We start from the raw sequence: 16,994 nt of genomic DNA, 5'->3' as shown, positions 1-16,994 counted from the left end.
GAGAGAAGAGAAAATAACTTTTTTTAACCAGTTTTATGTAATCATTCAAACCAAAACCTGAAAACAGGTCAAATTATTTTTGATTTATTCCTGGATGATACATCCAGTTCATACCACATACAGATCCCACAAATCCTTTAAACTTCCTGTAAAAATGCTCATCCTTGCCTACTTTAATTGTTCGAACACCAAATATACCTTAATGTGCTTTAATATGCTCAGTGGAAATTGTTTTAGCACTGCTGCTACTTCCTTTTCTCTGCTTTTTGGGGTTACAATCAATTATTGGCAAAGAAAATAAATCCCGCTCCCTGATTGGCTGGTTTGTAAATGCTAACCGATGGTGTGTAAAGTAGCACTGTGACTCACTGCATTGTCAAATGTTTTGGAAATTTTCCTTGAATAATTTAGAGTTGCATTACAAAGAAACGCGCACAAATTATGTGGAGTTTCTCAAAAATGTGTTTATTTATTCTTTGAATTCATTTTGTTTAGTCAGTAAGTTATATTTTTCAGACAGTTATTGGTGTTTTAAGTTCTTTTACGCTGTTCTTGGTTACCATAGCAACCAGTAACTGACAGGTCCGCCCCACCCTTTTTTTTTTCTGTTGCCGTCGGTAACTGTGGTAGTATTAGGATCACCTCTGTGTTTTCTTTATAAGTATTATATTTTAACATATATTTTAGACAAATGTAATCATACACAGTGTTTCATGAGTAATTTTGCTACGTTTTGTTTACGTTTTTAACCAGCCTGTCCTCTTCTGACGCGCTTATCGAAATATTCAAAGATCCAAAATGTTTGTAACTTTATTAAAGAACAAAAAAATAAATCAACAAAATGTGTTCAAATTTATATTCTCAGTAATTATTGTTTCAACAAGGTGTTGCGCAATTCAGTGCGTTTCGGTTCCATTAACAAAAAAAAAAGGCGACTCAAAGATCGACTGACTGTCAGAGCAGGAGTTTAAATTAGCTAATCCACCGCCGCTGTGTTCAGGGGAGCGTTTATTAATAATAGAGGAATAAATATCAAGCCTGAAAACCTGATATCGTAACGGACTGAATGTTATGTTTTTAACGTAATCTCTGCTTGCAGAGCAGAGATTGGGCTTAAGCACAAAGAGAGAGTAAAAAGGTACGAATTGATCACCTGTTCAGGTTATTTTACCTTTGTTTACCTTTACCATAATAATACCTGCTATCCTCAGGTTTGCAACCAGCCTGTGAAACCAGTAACCTCCTCCCAGTGTCAGAATCTCACTGAGGAAGAAACTGCATTAGGGTTTCTATTACCTTAATATGTCTGCTATAACTTTTGGATATTTGCATATAAAACAAGTCAATAAAGTTTAATTTACAATTATTATGAGGTAGATCTCAGCCGGCTGGTGAGAGAAAAAGTAGATCTTTGGACTCGAAACGTTTTGAGTCCAAACGTTTGGGCTCCCCTGGCTCATTGGGAGCTATTGCTTTGTAGTTTGTTTAGGGTTATTGTACACAGAGGTTCAATATACAAGGCAAGACAAGATTTTAGCTAAACAAACATTCATGGTAGCGTATTCCACATTTCTGTGGAGTATTGACAAAGTTTTGCATATATTTGTAACGAAACGCAGCTACTGCCTTATGTTATTTATATTCTCCCATATTTAAGAACAATAAATTACATTTTAATGCTCTATTCGTTCTCCCTAGTGAGCAAACCAATAGTAGCTGGGGAAAAAAACTAAGTTTGTTTTTGTTTCAGTGCGACGCGTTTTCTGGAAATTCAATATCGCTGGATCTCACAGCATGAGAGTTTGTCTAAATCCTACTGGTTGATTCATCCACAGCTAGCAAAATAAACAAAGGGATTTGTAATCTGTGTGGTAAATGCTAAGCATAATTAGCTAAAAAAGACCAAACCCACCAAAAAAGCTCTCGTCTTTGGTCGTCTTTTATCCACTTTTGGAAAAAAATGTAATAAAAAAAGAACGAGCTCGATCGCAGAAGAGCTCACTTTCTCCAGCGTGAGCTTTCGTCACCCGGTTGCTCCGAGCCGCCGCCGCGGCGCCAGGCGAGGCGATGCGAGCGGCGGCGCTGTCAGAACATCACGGCGTCTGGTTCTGGCACAGCAGAGCGCCTGCTTTGATCCCCCGGCAGCGACGCGAACGCAGAGGAACGTTTTTGTGCTTTCTCGGAGCGCGGCATGCTGGGACGACTCCGGTTGGCAGCGGGCTTCTGTGGGTTTGGTGTTGGGAGAACGCCTGCAGGTACAAAAGGAAAAGAAGTTTGTGAAATTACAAGCTGTGATTTTCTTTTTTACCTCAGCTGGTATTTGATGTATAAATTTCATCTCCTTGATGGTGAACATCCATGTGTGAGAAACAGTCACAGTTTAAGGGCTGGATATTAAAAATGGACTTATCCAAGAGAGACCTGACCTTTCTCTAAATTTATTCAAGGAAATATATTTATAAATGTCAGCCAGGCAGAAGAAAGTTTTGCAGGAATTAGTTTTTTAAATGTTGGCTTCCATCACAATCCAAAACTACTTCAATAAGACAAACGGTGAAAGTTAAAGAACATATTAAAATATTCTTTTTTTTATTGGTTAAGAATATTACTTTTATGTTTGTGCCAGCCGTGTTTTTAAACAGGAACTTACAGGGACAGAATTTCTTTGTTTGTACCGTAATTGCATTTTTTACACTTTTAACCCCGATATGAAATTCTCAATACGTCATGCAGCTTCATTTTTTTATTTGATAATTTTCACATTTTTTGGTTTCTATTTCAAAACGTGTAAAAATTAAACATAGCAGCAGGTAAAATAGTTAAATTATCATGCTCAAAACTACAAATGGTCAGCATAAATCCATATACATCACCTAAAATTAACTTTTTCCCTCTTTTAGTATCATTTTGGACTTATTTTTAGAAGAATTTATATTTTTTTCCATACTCAGATGACCAGATCATCAATCTAAATGTCAATATTTGATTCAGAATTTATTGTAGATATTTCTATGGAGGTGAGGCTTTAAATATAAAACTAAAATTAAATAACAGCATGTGTACTCGTTGATAATGTAAATTTGCTACATAATACAAAAATACAAAATAAAGATGAAATTAATATCGTAAAGTACACAACTTGGGTGAAAACAGTGAAACAAAGCTACTGTGTGGATAAATATCAAAATCTACTAACTAATCTATTAAGCAGATCATTTGTGTAATTTTAACAAGTAATTTTGCTTTAAAACATTAATTTACAATCTAGAAAATTAAAATTCTCACCATCTTCTTTTCCAGGCCGTAAGCAGATGTCGCCAGCATCCCATTCATAATTCTCATCTACCGAAGGCTGCCTCCTAAAGAGCAACAAAAAAATTAGCCGCAGGTGCTAGTGGTACTTTTTGCTTGGGAATTAGTATAAGTGAACTCTTGATAGATTTAACATGACAGCCCTAGTATTAGCTTGCTAACAATTGCTTCATTGTATGCTAGCATTTACTTTAGCATAATAAATTGGAATTTGGCTACTGTTAGCTTTAGCACAATAATACTAGCAATAGCATGCAAGACATTTGTTTAGCATGATTGAATGTGCATAGTATACTAATTATCCTGCTTATATTATCTTAAACACTATAAAATTAGCACTGTAAATGCTAACTTTAGCACAATTGTTTTTAGCTTTAGCATGTTAATGTTAGCTTTACTATGGTCACTATTATAGGAGTGACTTATTTAATTGTAGTATTTAATATAATTTGTATATACTGCCGTGCTAAAGCTGCTATATGCAGCATATTGCATGCTAATTTTAGCTTTAGCATATTAAAATTGACATTTTGTTAGCTCTATCAAACCAAAACCAGGAGGCAAAATTTAACAAGCAAAAAAAAAAAATTTTTTTAAAACATGATGTATTAACTTTAGTACGTATTATTAGGTTGCCTACAGGCGCTTTAGCATAACAGCTACCATTAGCATGTAAAGCCTTTATGCGCAACCTTTTCTGAATTATATTCTGAAGTGTACTTTGTTCTATTCAGTTACCAGTTATTGACTTTTAGACATTAGATGAGTAATGGGCTCACGTTGATAGCGACCATAGAGGTTATCTAAAATCCCTGACATCGTCTTCAACTAAATCAAAATTCAGTAAGTCGGTGTGCTCCATCACCTTCGTTTTGGTTCTATTTGTCCACCTTCCTTGTCCTCTGATCCCCCCTGAGTGTCCTCTGCAGTCGCAGGTGAGACTGTCAGCGTTGGGGACAGGTGAGACAAGGGCAGATGCCCATTAGTAGTCTCCATGCTGCCACGGCCGCTGCTAGCATAGCTGCTGTAGCTGCCACCGGAGTCTGCCACTCCCTCGTAGCCTCCTGAATCCACTTCCAGTGCCTCTAAGTCGTTACTGATGGGCGGTAAGTATGTGGAAACCTCCTTCAGGCTGACAGAATAACCCGATTCCTTCATTGTGTCCTGATTGGGAGTTGGATGATTGGCAGTGTCAGCTAAGGGGCTAGGTTCGCAGTAGTAGGGCACGTCAGGTTTTCGACTGCGATTTGGACCCACAGCAGTTGAGAAATGTTGCTCACTTTTGGTACTTGTATGAGAAAATTCAACCGAACAGTCCTCTTGGCTGAGTGACTCTACCCATGCGGATGGTGTGAGAAAGGTACTCTTCTTCTGTCTCCTCAAGTCTAGACTCTGACTTCGCTGACTGCGGTCCAAGGTTTTGGAGCCTCGGGTCCTAGCTCTCCAGTGTTCTGGTCCTGAGGTTTGCTGACCGAGATGGGCCATGTCAAAGCTGCCGACAGAAGCATTCCTGCTGCAATTGAAGCTTGTGCTTCTTCTCATGTCTTCATGCCTGCTTCGCTGAGACAGCGAGCAGCCGTGTTGAACATGAGAAGCAATCCTGTGGTGTAACATGGGCTTCGCAGGTTCCAACGTGGGCAACTCAAACTCCGGCTCGTCTACGCTCATCTCGACACACGACTCTTTTCCAACTGAACCAATTGGTTCACTGAGCATTTTGTCCAATCTTGTAGAGTCTGGTACTGTATCTGGAGTGTTTCTGTTGCTGTGAAACATTGTGCCATTGCTAAGAATGTTTTCTTTTTGTGGCTTATGGAATGAGTCACTTGTTTGGTGATCAAAGGATGAGAATCGTCTTAGACTATCGTAGCCTTGTGGTGGATCTACTCGACACCTCTGGTGAGGGAGAGTTGAGCTGTCAACAAAAGAGTGGCGGACTCCATTGGGTTTCTTAGTAAATGATTCAAGAAAAATGGGAGAAAAAGAAGGAGTGAAAGGGGGAGATGTATTCAAATGATCTCTGAATGGATTCAAAGTTGAACTTGAGTCATAAGGATGGGCTTCCCAGTTGGTTGCGGATGATGTAAGGTATTTAGATCTCTCCTTACAACCTTGACGATAGATGTTTGGTAAGGTCTTGCTTTTGTATTCCCACATAAGACTCTCAACACTTTTGTCCCCATTGCTCGTTTCTCTTTCCTCTGTCTTGACGTTCATGGAGTTTCTGTCTAGTGTGTACCATCGAAGCTCCCTTTCCATTTCTTCTCGCTCCTGTGCCAGCCTCAGGCACCGACTAAGGTTCCCTTTCTCACGTTCATGTTCCATTTGGAGAACCAAAGTGCTCGCTGTTGTTGAAGGCTGACCAATGCTGGCTCGGAGATGTGGGAGGACGGGAAATACTGAAGGCAGTCCTCTGTTGAGACAAGGCATGGTGCAAAAACTGGTGTTTGAGTACAAGCTGTTCTGATCAGGCGAAACAATGTAGCTTTCCTGAAGTGGCAGGAGTTGACCCAAGCTGTGCATTTGACTTGAATCACCCTCCAGTTTAAACGGAGGAACGTCAACAGAAAGCACACATGGTAGGTCTTTCTTGTCCTCCTTTTCCAAGTGGAGTGACACAGATCTTTTGACTCTGGAAATCGTTTTGCTGTTAACACTTATTGTATCATAGTCACCAGCTGCAAACCGGCCATCCGGACCTCTAGAAATCAACTCAATGGAGGGAGAAATTAAAGAAGTTGTCTTGGTAAGGCGGCCTCTGCTGTAGGTTGGCTCTAGAGTCCTGCGCCGACGGTTATTCTCTGTGCTCAAAGTGGAGCAGTCCGTCTGAGATGAAGAAGTGGTGGAAGACGTTGTGGGGTAGTGGGAGCTGGCTGGGAGCAGGCTTTTCTTCAACAAACTGTCTGGACTACTGGAGCCTGAAGTCTTACTGTGAGAGTGAGGGGAAAGATGGGGAAGGGCAGAGGAGAGAGATTTGTAAGTGGAAGAAAAACTGACCGCATTTAAGCTCAGCCAGCAGCTTGGATAGATCATCGTGAGGGAGATAAGAAGATGAAATAGAAACCTGTTGGCATTTTCAGCACATTCAAAGGAAGGAAAAAGGGAAAGGTTACTGTCTGATATTGCAGTGGACTGATAAAGGGGTACTCACATTGATGGGGGGCACTTATAGATGGCAGGAAGGGGTTCTGAAAGGGAGGGATGAGGTGTAAGATGGTGCACGACTTTCTGACCAGGAAGTGAAAAACAATATCAACCCCATCAAGAGCCCAATAGGATCCATGATTAGTTGTAACAGTAGAGTTTGAGAAATATTTATTTTAGATGTAAAATCAATACAGTAATAATACTGTAGGTCATTTAGTTTTTAGAAATGTTAATAAAATATTGTCACAGGAACGTTGCCATGTTGTTCACGCTGCAATGCATTTTGGGTAAATTACGTCTAATGGTCCCACTGCCTGGCTGGGTCCAGCCAAAACAGCATGAGTAATGTCTTTAAGCCTTTTCAATTTGAACTGGAAAGCAATGGGAATGTAGAAATCACAAGAGGTGATGAAGATGAGTAGAACCAAACAGTGGAAGAGGACAGAGTTGGCCGCAGCAGCTGGTGTTTGCTGCTGCTGCTTCGTAAATGAAACAATGAGTGACATGTACTTCAGGTTGGACTGTGTGATCCAGTAAGTACTGCTATAGCTCTGTGTCCGATCCGGACATAACTGAACAGAGCTCCATTAGCACTTAAAAGAGTTTCCAGTGCCGAGTTTTTGCTCATACAAATGACTCAAAGTCTTCTGGAGAGAAATGTTGAGGGCACAAATGTACATCCTTTGGAAGTTGTGTTTGCTCCTGCTCTCTCCTACTGCGCTCTTTGTTTTCATGTGGGAAATTTATCCAGATTCACCTCACTGTTTTTTTAATTACAGCCAACAGTGACACAGTGTGGCATCATCTGAAATTACACCTGTCAAACATAATATGATGGACAACTACTCAGGTAAAATTAGCCTATCTGTGTTTACTCTGTAGATTCCAGTTCATAATGGACCATTATGCGTCATCAACCGAGCAGGTTTAAAAATGGCGACCTCCATGGGTGAAAAACATAACAAAAGATGAACGTTTTTTGAAGTAATTATGAGTTTTGGTGCATCACAAACAGCAATTTTTAGTTAATAGAAAAATTACAACATATTTAGGCTGATATGTTCAACTAATCTTGGATCCCTTTAATGACTCAAGGCAACGAGGCTAGCTAAAGTTACTTACCCTTTAATTTATAACCGCCTAATGAGAAATTACAGTAATCAGCAAGCAATGTGAACAACATCCATAATTTTTACAACTGGATGGATGAGGAAGGGACAAGATAATTCCTAAATCCATGAAGAGTAATTTATTACGCAGATATGAAGTGGCTCAATATTTTACTGAATAAATTATCACATTCAACATGCAGTTCATCAAAATGTGCTAAGTCTTCATTGGAAGATGACTACTGACCATTCTCCGTCTTCCTGCGGCGACGGTCCCTCCTGCGGCTGACGAAGCAGGCAGAACCGAGCAGCAAGACCAGCGCCAGAAACATGAAGCCGATCCCGGCTAGCACACCGGCCAGCAACGACTCCGGGACAAACGTGGACGTAGCTGCGAAGCTCTCCGTCACTGAAAACAAACAAATACGTTTAAACAGACAAAGAAATTAGTGACTGTAAATTTAGCCACAAGTAGAAAAATAAATGACTAAATTCCAAGTTTCATTCTCAAATCCTAAAACTCAGTTCTGTGGCTTAAAAGCTGCTTTAGTTAAGTTAAGATTTGCTTAAGTCCAAATCTTAACTGCTAAACATGAAACCTTGATTTTGACCTGAATGAAACACATTTTGGCTTTTATTTGTTTTTACTTAAATATTTTATTTTCATTTATTTATTGTTATATAAAACAGACAAAGAAGAAAGTATAGGTGTACATTGGCAAAGAGTTGGTAATTATTCTGATGCTTTATGTCCGGTTGTTATTTACAGTTGTCAATATTACTATTATTATTATTACTATTATTAATATCACTACTACTATTACTGCTACTGCTAGTACTACTGTCATTACTACTACTACAACTACTACTTTTACTACTGCTACTATTACTATTATTATCATTATGTGGATTTTCTTGTCTTGTGAGTTATTTTGTAATAATTTTGTCTATGTAATGTAATTTATTTGTTGGCTCTTTCGCCAGTGAATATTATAACATGGTTTTAATTACAAATTTTTAATAATTATTGAGTCGGTAAGTAAGATATTTCATTAAATTGAGATAAAGAATAGGGCTAAATTAGTGTTCACGTCTTTTTACTCCTTTTCGAACAGAGTAGTTTTAAGCTAATTATTTTGTTCTTGGTTATGTATTCATACGTTTTCCCTCGTTTTTAAAAAACATTTTGAAATATATAAATCAATAAACTCAAATTAGGAAGTTTTAAACCAATTGTTCAAACTAAATGTTGATTAGTCAACTTGATCTTTTACCAATTTATTTTTGAAACTTTTTTTGTATCGTTTTGTGAGCCCGGTTTTCAGAAAGAGTCCATCTTTCTCATTTAATTTTTATATCTACCTCTTAATAATTATTCTCATTGACACAGTTGTTTTGCTACAATCCTTGAAAGCTAACTACAGATTAACTCCTCATTTAATTTCTTTCTTTACAATTTAAATGTCTTAACAGAACAGTCATTGTTATATCATAATGATTTGGGTATAGATTTTATTTTTAATTTAATTGTTAATCTGGTTTCCTGATGGAGCCTCATCATCATAATCAAACCTTGAACATGTTTGTTTTGCAGCCAGATGACCGAAACTCGGCGCAGCTGTCTAAACAAAAACAGAGATTTGAGTTGATGCTGCAGCGACGAGCCCTGATTGAGTCCTACGTCTGATTTAACATTCATGTCACACACAAATAAAAGGAGAACAAGAAGAAGAAAAAAAAAATTAGTGAAGCTATTTCTATGGGCCGTGCTTCAAATGGGCAGCGTTCCCAGGGGTCTCGCTCTGATTCCCCTCGCTGAGGAGAGACGGCGTCACTTTGAAGAGGAGCGGCTGCTCTTTCTCAAACTCCTACCTGTGGTGGAGACGTTGACTGATGGACCGGGCTCGCTCAGCAGCTCCCCCCGACGAGAAAGCATCCGCAGCTCATACACACGGCCCTGAAACCACACACACACACAGAGGATGAAACCACACTTTGTCAACACATGGCGCTGTCTGCAATGCTAATGAAGTTCATTTGAATTCATGTAGACCCATACAGGAGAGGGAAGGGGGAGATGAGACAGGCACAGGGAGGGAATAAAAAAATAAAAAATGGAAGTGATGACTGTCATGTAGTCTACAAAGTGAAACCACTGCAGCACAGGCAGAACCAGAGGGTAGGGGGACCGGCTCTTTACCTTCTGCAGACCCCTAACCAGGATGTGGCTGCTGCTGGCGTTGATGTTCTCCTCCAGATTAAACCAGTCCTCTGCTGCGGCGGCGGCGGTGGAGCGGGATTGGAGGACAAAGCCTGTGATGGGCGGCTGCTGGGCGTCAGGGAGAGCCCACTGCAGGATGACACCTGCTGAGTTCTGATTAGCTGACAGCGAAGCGGGGGGCTTCGGTTTGATGCTCCTCTCTGGAGGATCTAATGCGAGGAGAATCAGAGACTTTGAGTCAATCAGAGGGAAGAAATTAAATCAACGCAGAACCTCGAGAGTTTGGGACGAAGGAGGAAGAGAAGCTAACGTTAGCTCCACTGAGGAGAAAGCAATTAAAGGGGCAGCATTACATAAAATCCACTTTACATCATGTTTTAATATTTCCTGGAGTGTTTGTTTGATCTCCATGGCAACCATTCCATTGAAAATGGCTGGGTGGAGCTAGCCCCACCTTCGAGGACAAAGCTCCCCCTCTGAGCTGCAGTTTTGCACCCATAACCCCCCCACTCAGCTCCTTCAGACTAGCCAGCAGCAATTAGCAAACACCTGGTGGGACTGTGGATCTGCTGAGCTCATTAAACAAGCTACTTCTCAGTGAAACGCTGGTAAAAATGTTGCTAAATGATTAGTAAGGGGTGTTATGACTTCCTGAAGGTGGAGTTACAGAAAGAACAGGAGCTTCTTAAAGAGACAGAGACCCAATTTCAAGGCGTTAAATTAGGAAGTCATTTTATAACAACTGGAGGTATTATGGCTACTTGATTGTACTATGAAATGGCACCACATGGCTGGAAAATACACAATATAGTCCTTTAAAGGATTTGTCAGTGTTTTCAAAGATCTGACATACACATAAAACCTAAAACCAAGTGTAGATAGGTTCTGTAGATGTACACATATTCTGTTTTATGTTACTACAACAATGAAAGTAGTAATATGAATATTGTACATATTTGTAGTGAGAAAACCAGTGAAATCTTTCCTAGAGGTCAGAGGTCACAGCTGCCGAGATATTAACATTTCTCTTAGTTTGTTAAAGTTTACACGTATTTGCTGCTGGAAATGTTTGTCACTTCAATAAGTTACAACAAATTTCAGCACAGGCTGAAAATAAGAACATTACCAGTAAATACATAGAGGTGGGAAGGAACTAGATACATTTACTCAGTTACTTAGTTTGTTAGTTAGTTTGAGTAATTTTATTATGAAGTATTTCTACTCTTATTTGAGTAACATTTCTGGATTTTCTACCCAATGAATGAAAAACAAACAAAAGTCCACCAGACACACACCTGCAGTTTTTGTTAAAGTATTAAAAGTTTTTATTGAAAGAAAATGATCAGGAAACATTTTATTTTGCCTGATTTGGTTACTTTTTGTTACTTATATGAATTATTGTCCTCAAAACAACAAAATTTTAACTTAAGTTTACATTTTTATCCTTCTATTGGTGTAATTTTTAAATATTGAATAATTTGATCATTTACTCAGAACTTGAGTAACTTTTTACCAAATACTTTTTTACTCTTACTTGAGTAATTTTATGGCAGCTACTTTTTACTTTTACTTGAGTACAACAATCAGTATTTGCATTTTAACTATCTTTGGCGTTTCTTCCAGTAGTAACATCCGGCTGTTGGTTATGTGATGCAAAAAAAATGTTTCACTTGCAGTTTTGTGAAATATATCCGTTTCTAAACCACCTCTTCCTAAAACTTTTTTCAAAACTGGCAAATTTATCTTCCTACTTCTAATTTGTAGCTTTTACAGCTACTGAGAGAAGCAGGTTGTGTGTAAATATTTGGTTTTAGCCAACAGTAGAGTCCTTGTTCCAGTTCTGCAAAGATAAAAAAAAAATAGAGCAAAAGAGGAAAACTGGACTGACCCAAAGTGCGTGTAGTTGCGATCTCGCTGAAAGGCCCTGTGCCAAACTTATTCTGAGACAAGACGCTGAACTGGTAGTCGGTGGCGGGAAAAAGGCCCGAAACCTGCAGGCTGGTGCCGGATGAGGGGGGAACGGGTACGGAGTACCAGTCCTGCCTCCCGTCGCCATCGCTCACTGAAATCCTCTTCACCCTGCAGAGCCGGAGAGATGGAGGGAGGAGGAGGAGTGAGAACAAAACAGCAGCGAGGCTTCTGGGAGTCTGGCTGTATGAAACATGACAGGAAAGTAGGTTTCATTAATCATTCATGCTCATCATCTGCTCGAGATTTTGCGGCAGAGACAAGCTCTGATGGATCCCCGATATTGCACAGAGCGCACGCAACTCCAATTAGGTGTGATTTTCACGTTTCTACCAGAGATGAAGCTTTTATCTGACCTTCAGGGCTTTAAGAGGAAAAAAATAATCATTAACCTATTCAGAACGACAGGAAAGTATGCAAGTCAGTCTGAAAATAAAAAAAAAGAGAGCTTGGATGCAAGTGAAGAGGTTTGATTCTTTAAGAAAACTTCATGCAAAAGGTGAAGTTTTTGTGTTTGTTTACTAACAACTATCTGACCCTTCTTCACCTTTTTAAAACATGTGAAAAGTGCAACCGTCTGTCAGAGAATAATACGATCCTTTTAAAGAAACTGTAAATGGAAGGAAATACAAAAACAAGCTGCCATTATCGTCTTTTTTTGCCAAATACTTTCCGTTCGGTTTATATACTGAACTCTGTCCATGTCAGGTCACATAAACAAAACATAAAATCAGAAAATGAGTCATATTCAATGCGAAAATAACAGAAATTATGATGTGAAAATGAGTCTGAGCTCAACAAAACACATCTGCTGAACATTCAGACGCCGTTGGGAAAACAGTGTCTTCAGTCAGAGGCTTCTTCAGACTGGCTGTGATACGAACTGCTACAGGAGCATCTACAGCCACTCTTAAGAAATTTGTGAGACAACTTAATTTATCTTTGGGATTAATAAAAAAATATCACAAAATCCTGAAGGGACTGAAAAGATGCTCAACAATAATATTAAATTTTAAGGATTATAAAAATGTGAACCGGTTTTATCAATACATTCTGGCACAACCGGCCCTTTAAGAGCATTCTTAATCTGGATTGGCCCAAAACAAAAATGAGTTTTATTCCTGTTCTGGTTGAGTGAAGTTTGTCTGAATCCAAATCCATTTCTACTTTCATTCCGTCACATAAACCCCAAATAAACTCCCTGAAAGCCGCGGTTGGATGATAAAAACTTGACACACAAAAGAAACAAGCTTATTATGTCGGCTTTTATCGGTCGCTCTCTATCTTCGCTCTCAGGGCCGAAGCATCGTAAAGTTACACTCCACTCCGCCAAGAGGTGATGGCAGATAAATGAATTCCTCATCCCGGCGATCAATAGAGCAATACCGGGGCCGTCGATGGCTGCCATGGTTACGGCCCGAGAGAAAAGCGGGCAGCTTTACACCCACCAGACTGAAAATGTCTGCGCTGATCCTCCGTCGAAGCCGGCCTCCCAGGATAGGTTGGCCCGGCTCGGCCCAGGAGAGACGGACAGCGCGGCGGCCGCATGGGGACTGGTTCCTGCAGCGAGAGCGGAGAAGAGAGGAGAGGAGTTGGTGGAAACCGGCCAGCGCACCAGATACCTGACGGAGCAGAAGGTCAGAGGTGCATCTATTGAAGTTCTGCATTTATACATCGGAGGCGGAGCGGAGGCACCGGCTGGTCCAGGTGGACCGAGGAGATTTTAGTAAAAGAGAAAAACAGGAAACTGCTCATGTAATCATGATGCACCGTCTCAAAAAAGAAGAAAGCTGCTAAAAAAAAAGATGGCAGCTCAGAGTGCTGGATGCAAATATACTCAGAAAGTTTAGTGGAAAGAAAAAAAAAAGTGGTGGTAGGTCAAGTGATCATGATATACCATGTCAAAAATTACTTAAAGCAGAAGACTGCTGCACTGCCACTCCCCCTGGTGGCCGTTCAGAGAGCGGGACGCAAATATACTCATGGAAAGTTTAGTGGAAGGAAACAATGTGGCAGTAGATCATGTAATCATGATACACCATCTCAAAAAACATTTAAAAAAATATTTTTTTAGTATTTTCCTTTTTTTGGGAGGAAACTGCTGCTAAAAAAGATGATCGTCCAGAGCGCTGGATGCAAATACACTCATGGAAAGTTTAGTGGAAGGAAAAAATGTGGTAGAAGAAGGTGCACAGCAGCCATGTGAGAATTGTTCAGCAAATATAATAGTTTACTTAAAAGGGGGTAAATGAAGGGTTGCTACATGGGTCTTAGCCATTTTTCCCCTGCTACACTTTTTCCTTCCACCAAACTTTCCATCAGAATACTTGCCTACTAACATCCAGCTTCATTACCATAGATCATGTGTGTTAGTTTCTGCTGTCATGTTAGCATGTTTACTGTTTATTTTATTGATCATCTGAAACATGTGGTGTCACTTTAAGGAGGGACTCACCCAGGACAAAGACTCGTGTGCGGGTCTCTATGGACGCAGCGCGGTTGGAGACGCGGCACTCCCACTCCCCCTGGTGGTCCTTCAGAAGAGGCTGCAGCAGCAAAGACCCATTGGGTTCGATGGAGTAGGAAACAGAACGAACCGGGTCAACCTAAAAAAAAACAAAAACAGAAAAACCCCAACAGTAAAGTAATTTACATCGAACAGAAATCTTAAAATACTTTCAGTTTTCACAAAATTATGTATATTTTACTTTCACTTGACGATATTTTGCAACTTTGTTAGTTTATCACCTAAAAACCCAGAAAAACATATAAATGTTGGTTGTGATCTGACAAAACGTGGCCACTTTCAAGCAAAATACAACTTCAGTGGTGCCTTAAGCTCGAGTATATACATTTTTATTTTTTACATATTCGTTGAAATTGTCACCATGTCCTGATATCATAATATGAGACAGATAATCTGTTAAAAAATGTATCTCCTCCACCTCCATCCTTAGCTGTTATTGCCGTTGTTTCTGGCGCCAATCAGAGCCAGGAGGCGGGTCTTAGCGCTGCCAATCAATCTAGTGCACACACTAAAGAATGTGCTAAAGGCAGAGAAACAACTTACCGTTACAGAAAACCCATGCTAATTAGCCTTTGCATTAATAACAGCCTGTGTTAACAGAGAGAGAAAAGAGAGAGTGGTGATTGACAGCGCTAAGCCCCGCCTCCTGGCTCTGATTGGTTGTTCCTAGTTAGGCACAGGAAGAAAGCGATTTCTTCACAGATTATTTGTCTGATACTGTAAAAACACAGTAACAGATTCAATATATAGAAAAATATTTTTATAAAAGTTACATGCTGCAATTTACAGATGCTAAATACTTAAAAATTATGTATTTTCTGTAACTTCATGGGTTTATTTCCTAAAAACCCAATAAAACACAAATGTTAGTGGTAGTGATCTGACCAAAGGGATGATTGAGATAACTGAGATTTAAAGAAAATGTGGAAATGTCAAGCAGAATAAAATTATCTTAGCGGGGCCTTAAGATGTCAGATTTTAGAATATTTTCATACTTTCCCTGCAGTTGAGATGTTCAGGACAACATCTCAAATTAAGATAATTACATGTGAGCTACATGGGTCAACTTAGCCCAACTTGGATTTTAAACCGTTTGAGTTAAAGTAACTGTTTCCAGACTGGTCACTTCCAAAATCCCTGCTGTGGAAAAACAGTCATGCTTCCACTCGTCAACATTTGGATGGTGTTTCTCTGCTCTTTTCTTGGAGGCAGTCCGGCCTTTATCCCGATAATGTGGCTCCTATCCAGGTGAAATGGACGAGGTGGATAATAGATCACAGGGGATTGTGTGAAATCCTTTGGGCTTTGACTGGATCGCCAAAGGCGAGTGTGTGAAATGACTGAGCTGCGTCTTGCTGTAGGGAACATTTCATCTCCAACACTCCAAACCTCCTCGTCATTTCCTCGGCCGCAGCAGAGAAACTCTGGGAGGATTTAGAAATCAGTTTATTAAACCTTCAACGAAGCTTTGGAGCGAGGAGACAACCTTTTAGCCAAATGATATTTAAACACACGACGCCGAAAAGTTACTGTTCTAAGGGAGGGAGGGATGGATGGATGGATGGATGGATGGATGGATGGATGGATGGATGGATGGAAAAACAAATGGTTGGATGGACAGACAAGTGGATGGATGGACAGATGGATGGATTGACTTGTTTAATGGACGGATGGACGGACGGACGGATGAGTGTGAAGCGCTCAGCTACTCTAAGTCTTCTGGTTCTTCCGGGCCATCTCCACTAAACTCCGGCCCGTTCCCTCCAGGTCGGGTCGCTCCCTGCTTCGGATCGAGGAATTTAAGTATCAGAATGTGATGTTGTCCTGAAGCGGGAGTCGGGCCTACAGATTAGGATCGGGCTGCAGTAATCCAGGCGCTACGCTGGTCTGTTGTGGTGAAGAGCGACCCGAGTCCGAAAGCAAAGCTCCTGATGTACCGATCCGGTTCTGATCGTCACCTGCGGTCATGAAGTTTGGATCCTGGTTATCTCTGGTACTGCCAGAGATTTTGCAGTTATTACTATTCTGCGGCCCAATGTTTATACATCATGATTTCTTAATCTGACACACTTTTATCCACAGAAACATAAAACCTTTTCTGTGGATAATCAGCAACAACCTATCAATATGGCCGCCAGTGAAGGGTTGGTCTCACAATGCCAACCCAAGCATTTCCCAAAAGAAAGACATTTTTTTGTTTCACAAAGAGACAAGCAGCTTTGGTTAAAGAAAAAAATGTAAGTTTTCATTTAGAATATTTTTATTTTGCTTTATTTGTGTCAGATTTACCTTGCTCCAGGTGGCTGTTGCGGCTGCGTTTCCTTGACAGGGGATGAGCAGCGTCCTCCCGGCGTCCTGCCTGTATTCCTGGGCTGGAGTGATGCTGAATGACGGGGGGTCCTGCCAAACGCCAAAGCAGTAAGCTGAATCAAGGACATCGCAGCAATGCAAAACAAGGGATTTCCAGACTGGATTACCGCCGCCTTGGACTACATTATCTTAATAACAAGAGGATTAGCCACACAATTAACTCCCCCGCTAAGTGACATCGTTGTAGTCGGGCGAAGTTGACTTCTATTAATGTGGGAGGGCCTCGCAGGTTGGCGGGAAAAGGTCAAGAAAATGTTTCTTCTTAATACACAGTGAGAAAATTCTTCATGCTTGATTTGAATAGAAAGATTTAATGTCATCGTCGAATAAGTCTAAAAAC

At 40.3% G+C, this 16,994-nt stretch overlaps 1 protein-coding gene across 2 annotated transcripts in view; it reads right to left on the bottom strand.

Moving 5' to 3' along the window:
* Positions 1-547: 547 nt before the first annotated feature.
* LOC114150172 (protein turtle homolog A-like) overlaps positions 548-16,994 on the bottom strand; it is a 60,653-nt gene continuing 44,206 nt past the window's right edge. Inside the window, exons 11-21 of one of the 2 annotated variants that reach the window (XM_028026454.1) lie at positions 16,574-16,684; positions 14,213-14,363; positions 13,206-13,317; positions 11,678-11,868; positions 9,769-9,998; positions 9,441-9,525; positions 7,816-7,977; positions 6,464-6,500; positions 4,178-6,241; positions 3,286-3,359; positions 548-2,249 (exon numbers count right to left, since the gene is read on the bottom strand). In XM_028026454.1, the coding sequence (XP_027882255.1) occupies positions 2,086-2,249; positions 3,286-3,359; positions 4,178-6,241; positions 6,464-6,500; positions 7,816-7,977; positions 9,441-9,525; positions 9,769-9,998; positions 11,678-11,868; positions 13,206-13,317; positions 14,213-14,363; positions 16,574-16,684 (3,381 nt within the window). In that variant the 3' untranslated portion in view covers positions 548-2,085. The remainder of the gene's footprint in view (positions 2,250-3,285; positions 3,360-4,177; positions 6,242-6,463; positions 6,501-7,815; positions 7,978-9,440; positions 9,526-9,768; positions 9,999-11,677; positions 11,869-13,205; positions 13,318-14,212; positions 14,364-16,573; positions 16,685-16,994) is intronic. The other variant, XM_028026455.1, reaches the window with a different exon arrangement.

This window comes from Xiphophorus couchianus, chromosome 8 (assembly GCF_001444195.1).
Source record: "Xiphophorus couchianus chromosome 8, X_couchianus-1.0, whole genome shotgun sequence".
Lineage (NCBI taxonomy): Eukaryota > Metazoa > Chordata > Actinopteri > Cyprinodontiformes > Poeciliidae > Xiphophorus > Xiphophorus couchianus.
This window is presented reverse-complemented; position numbering and strand designations above follow the sequence as displayed.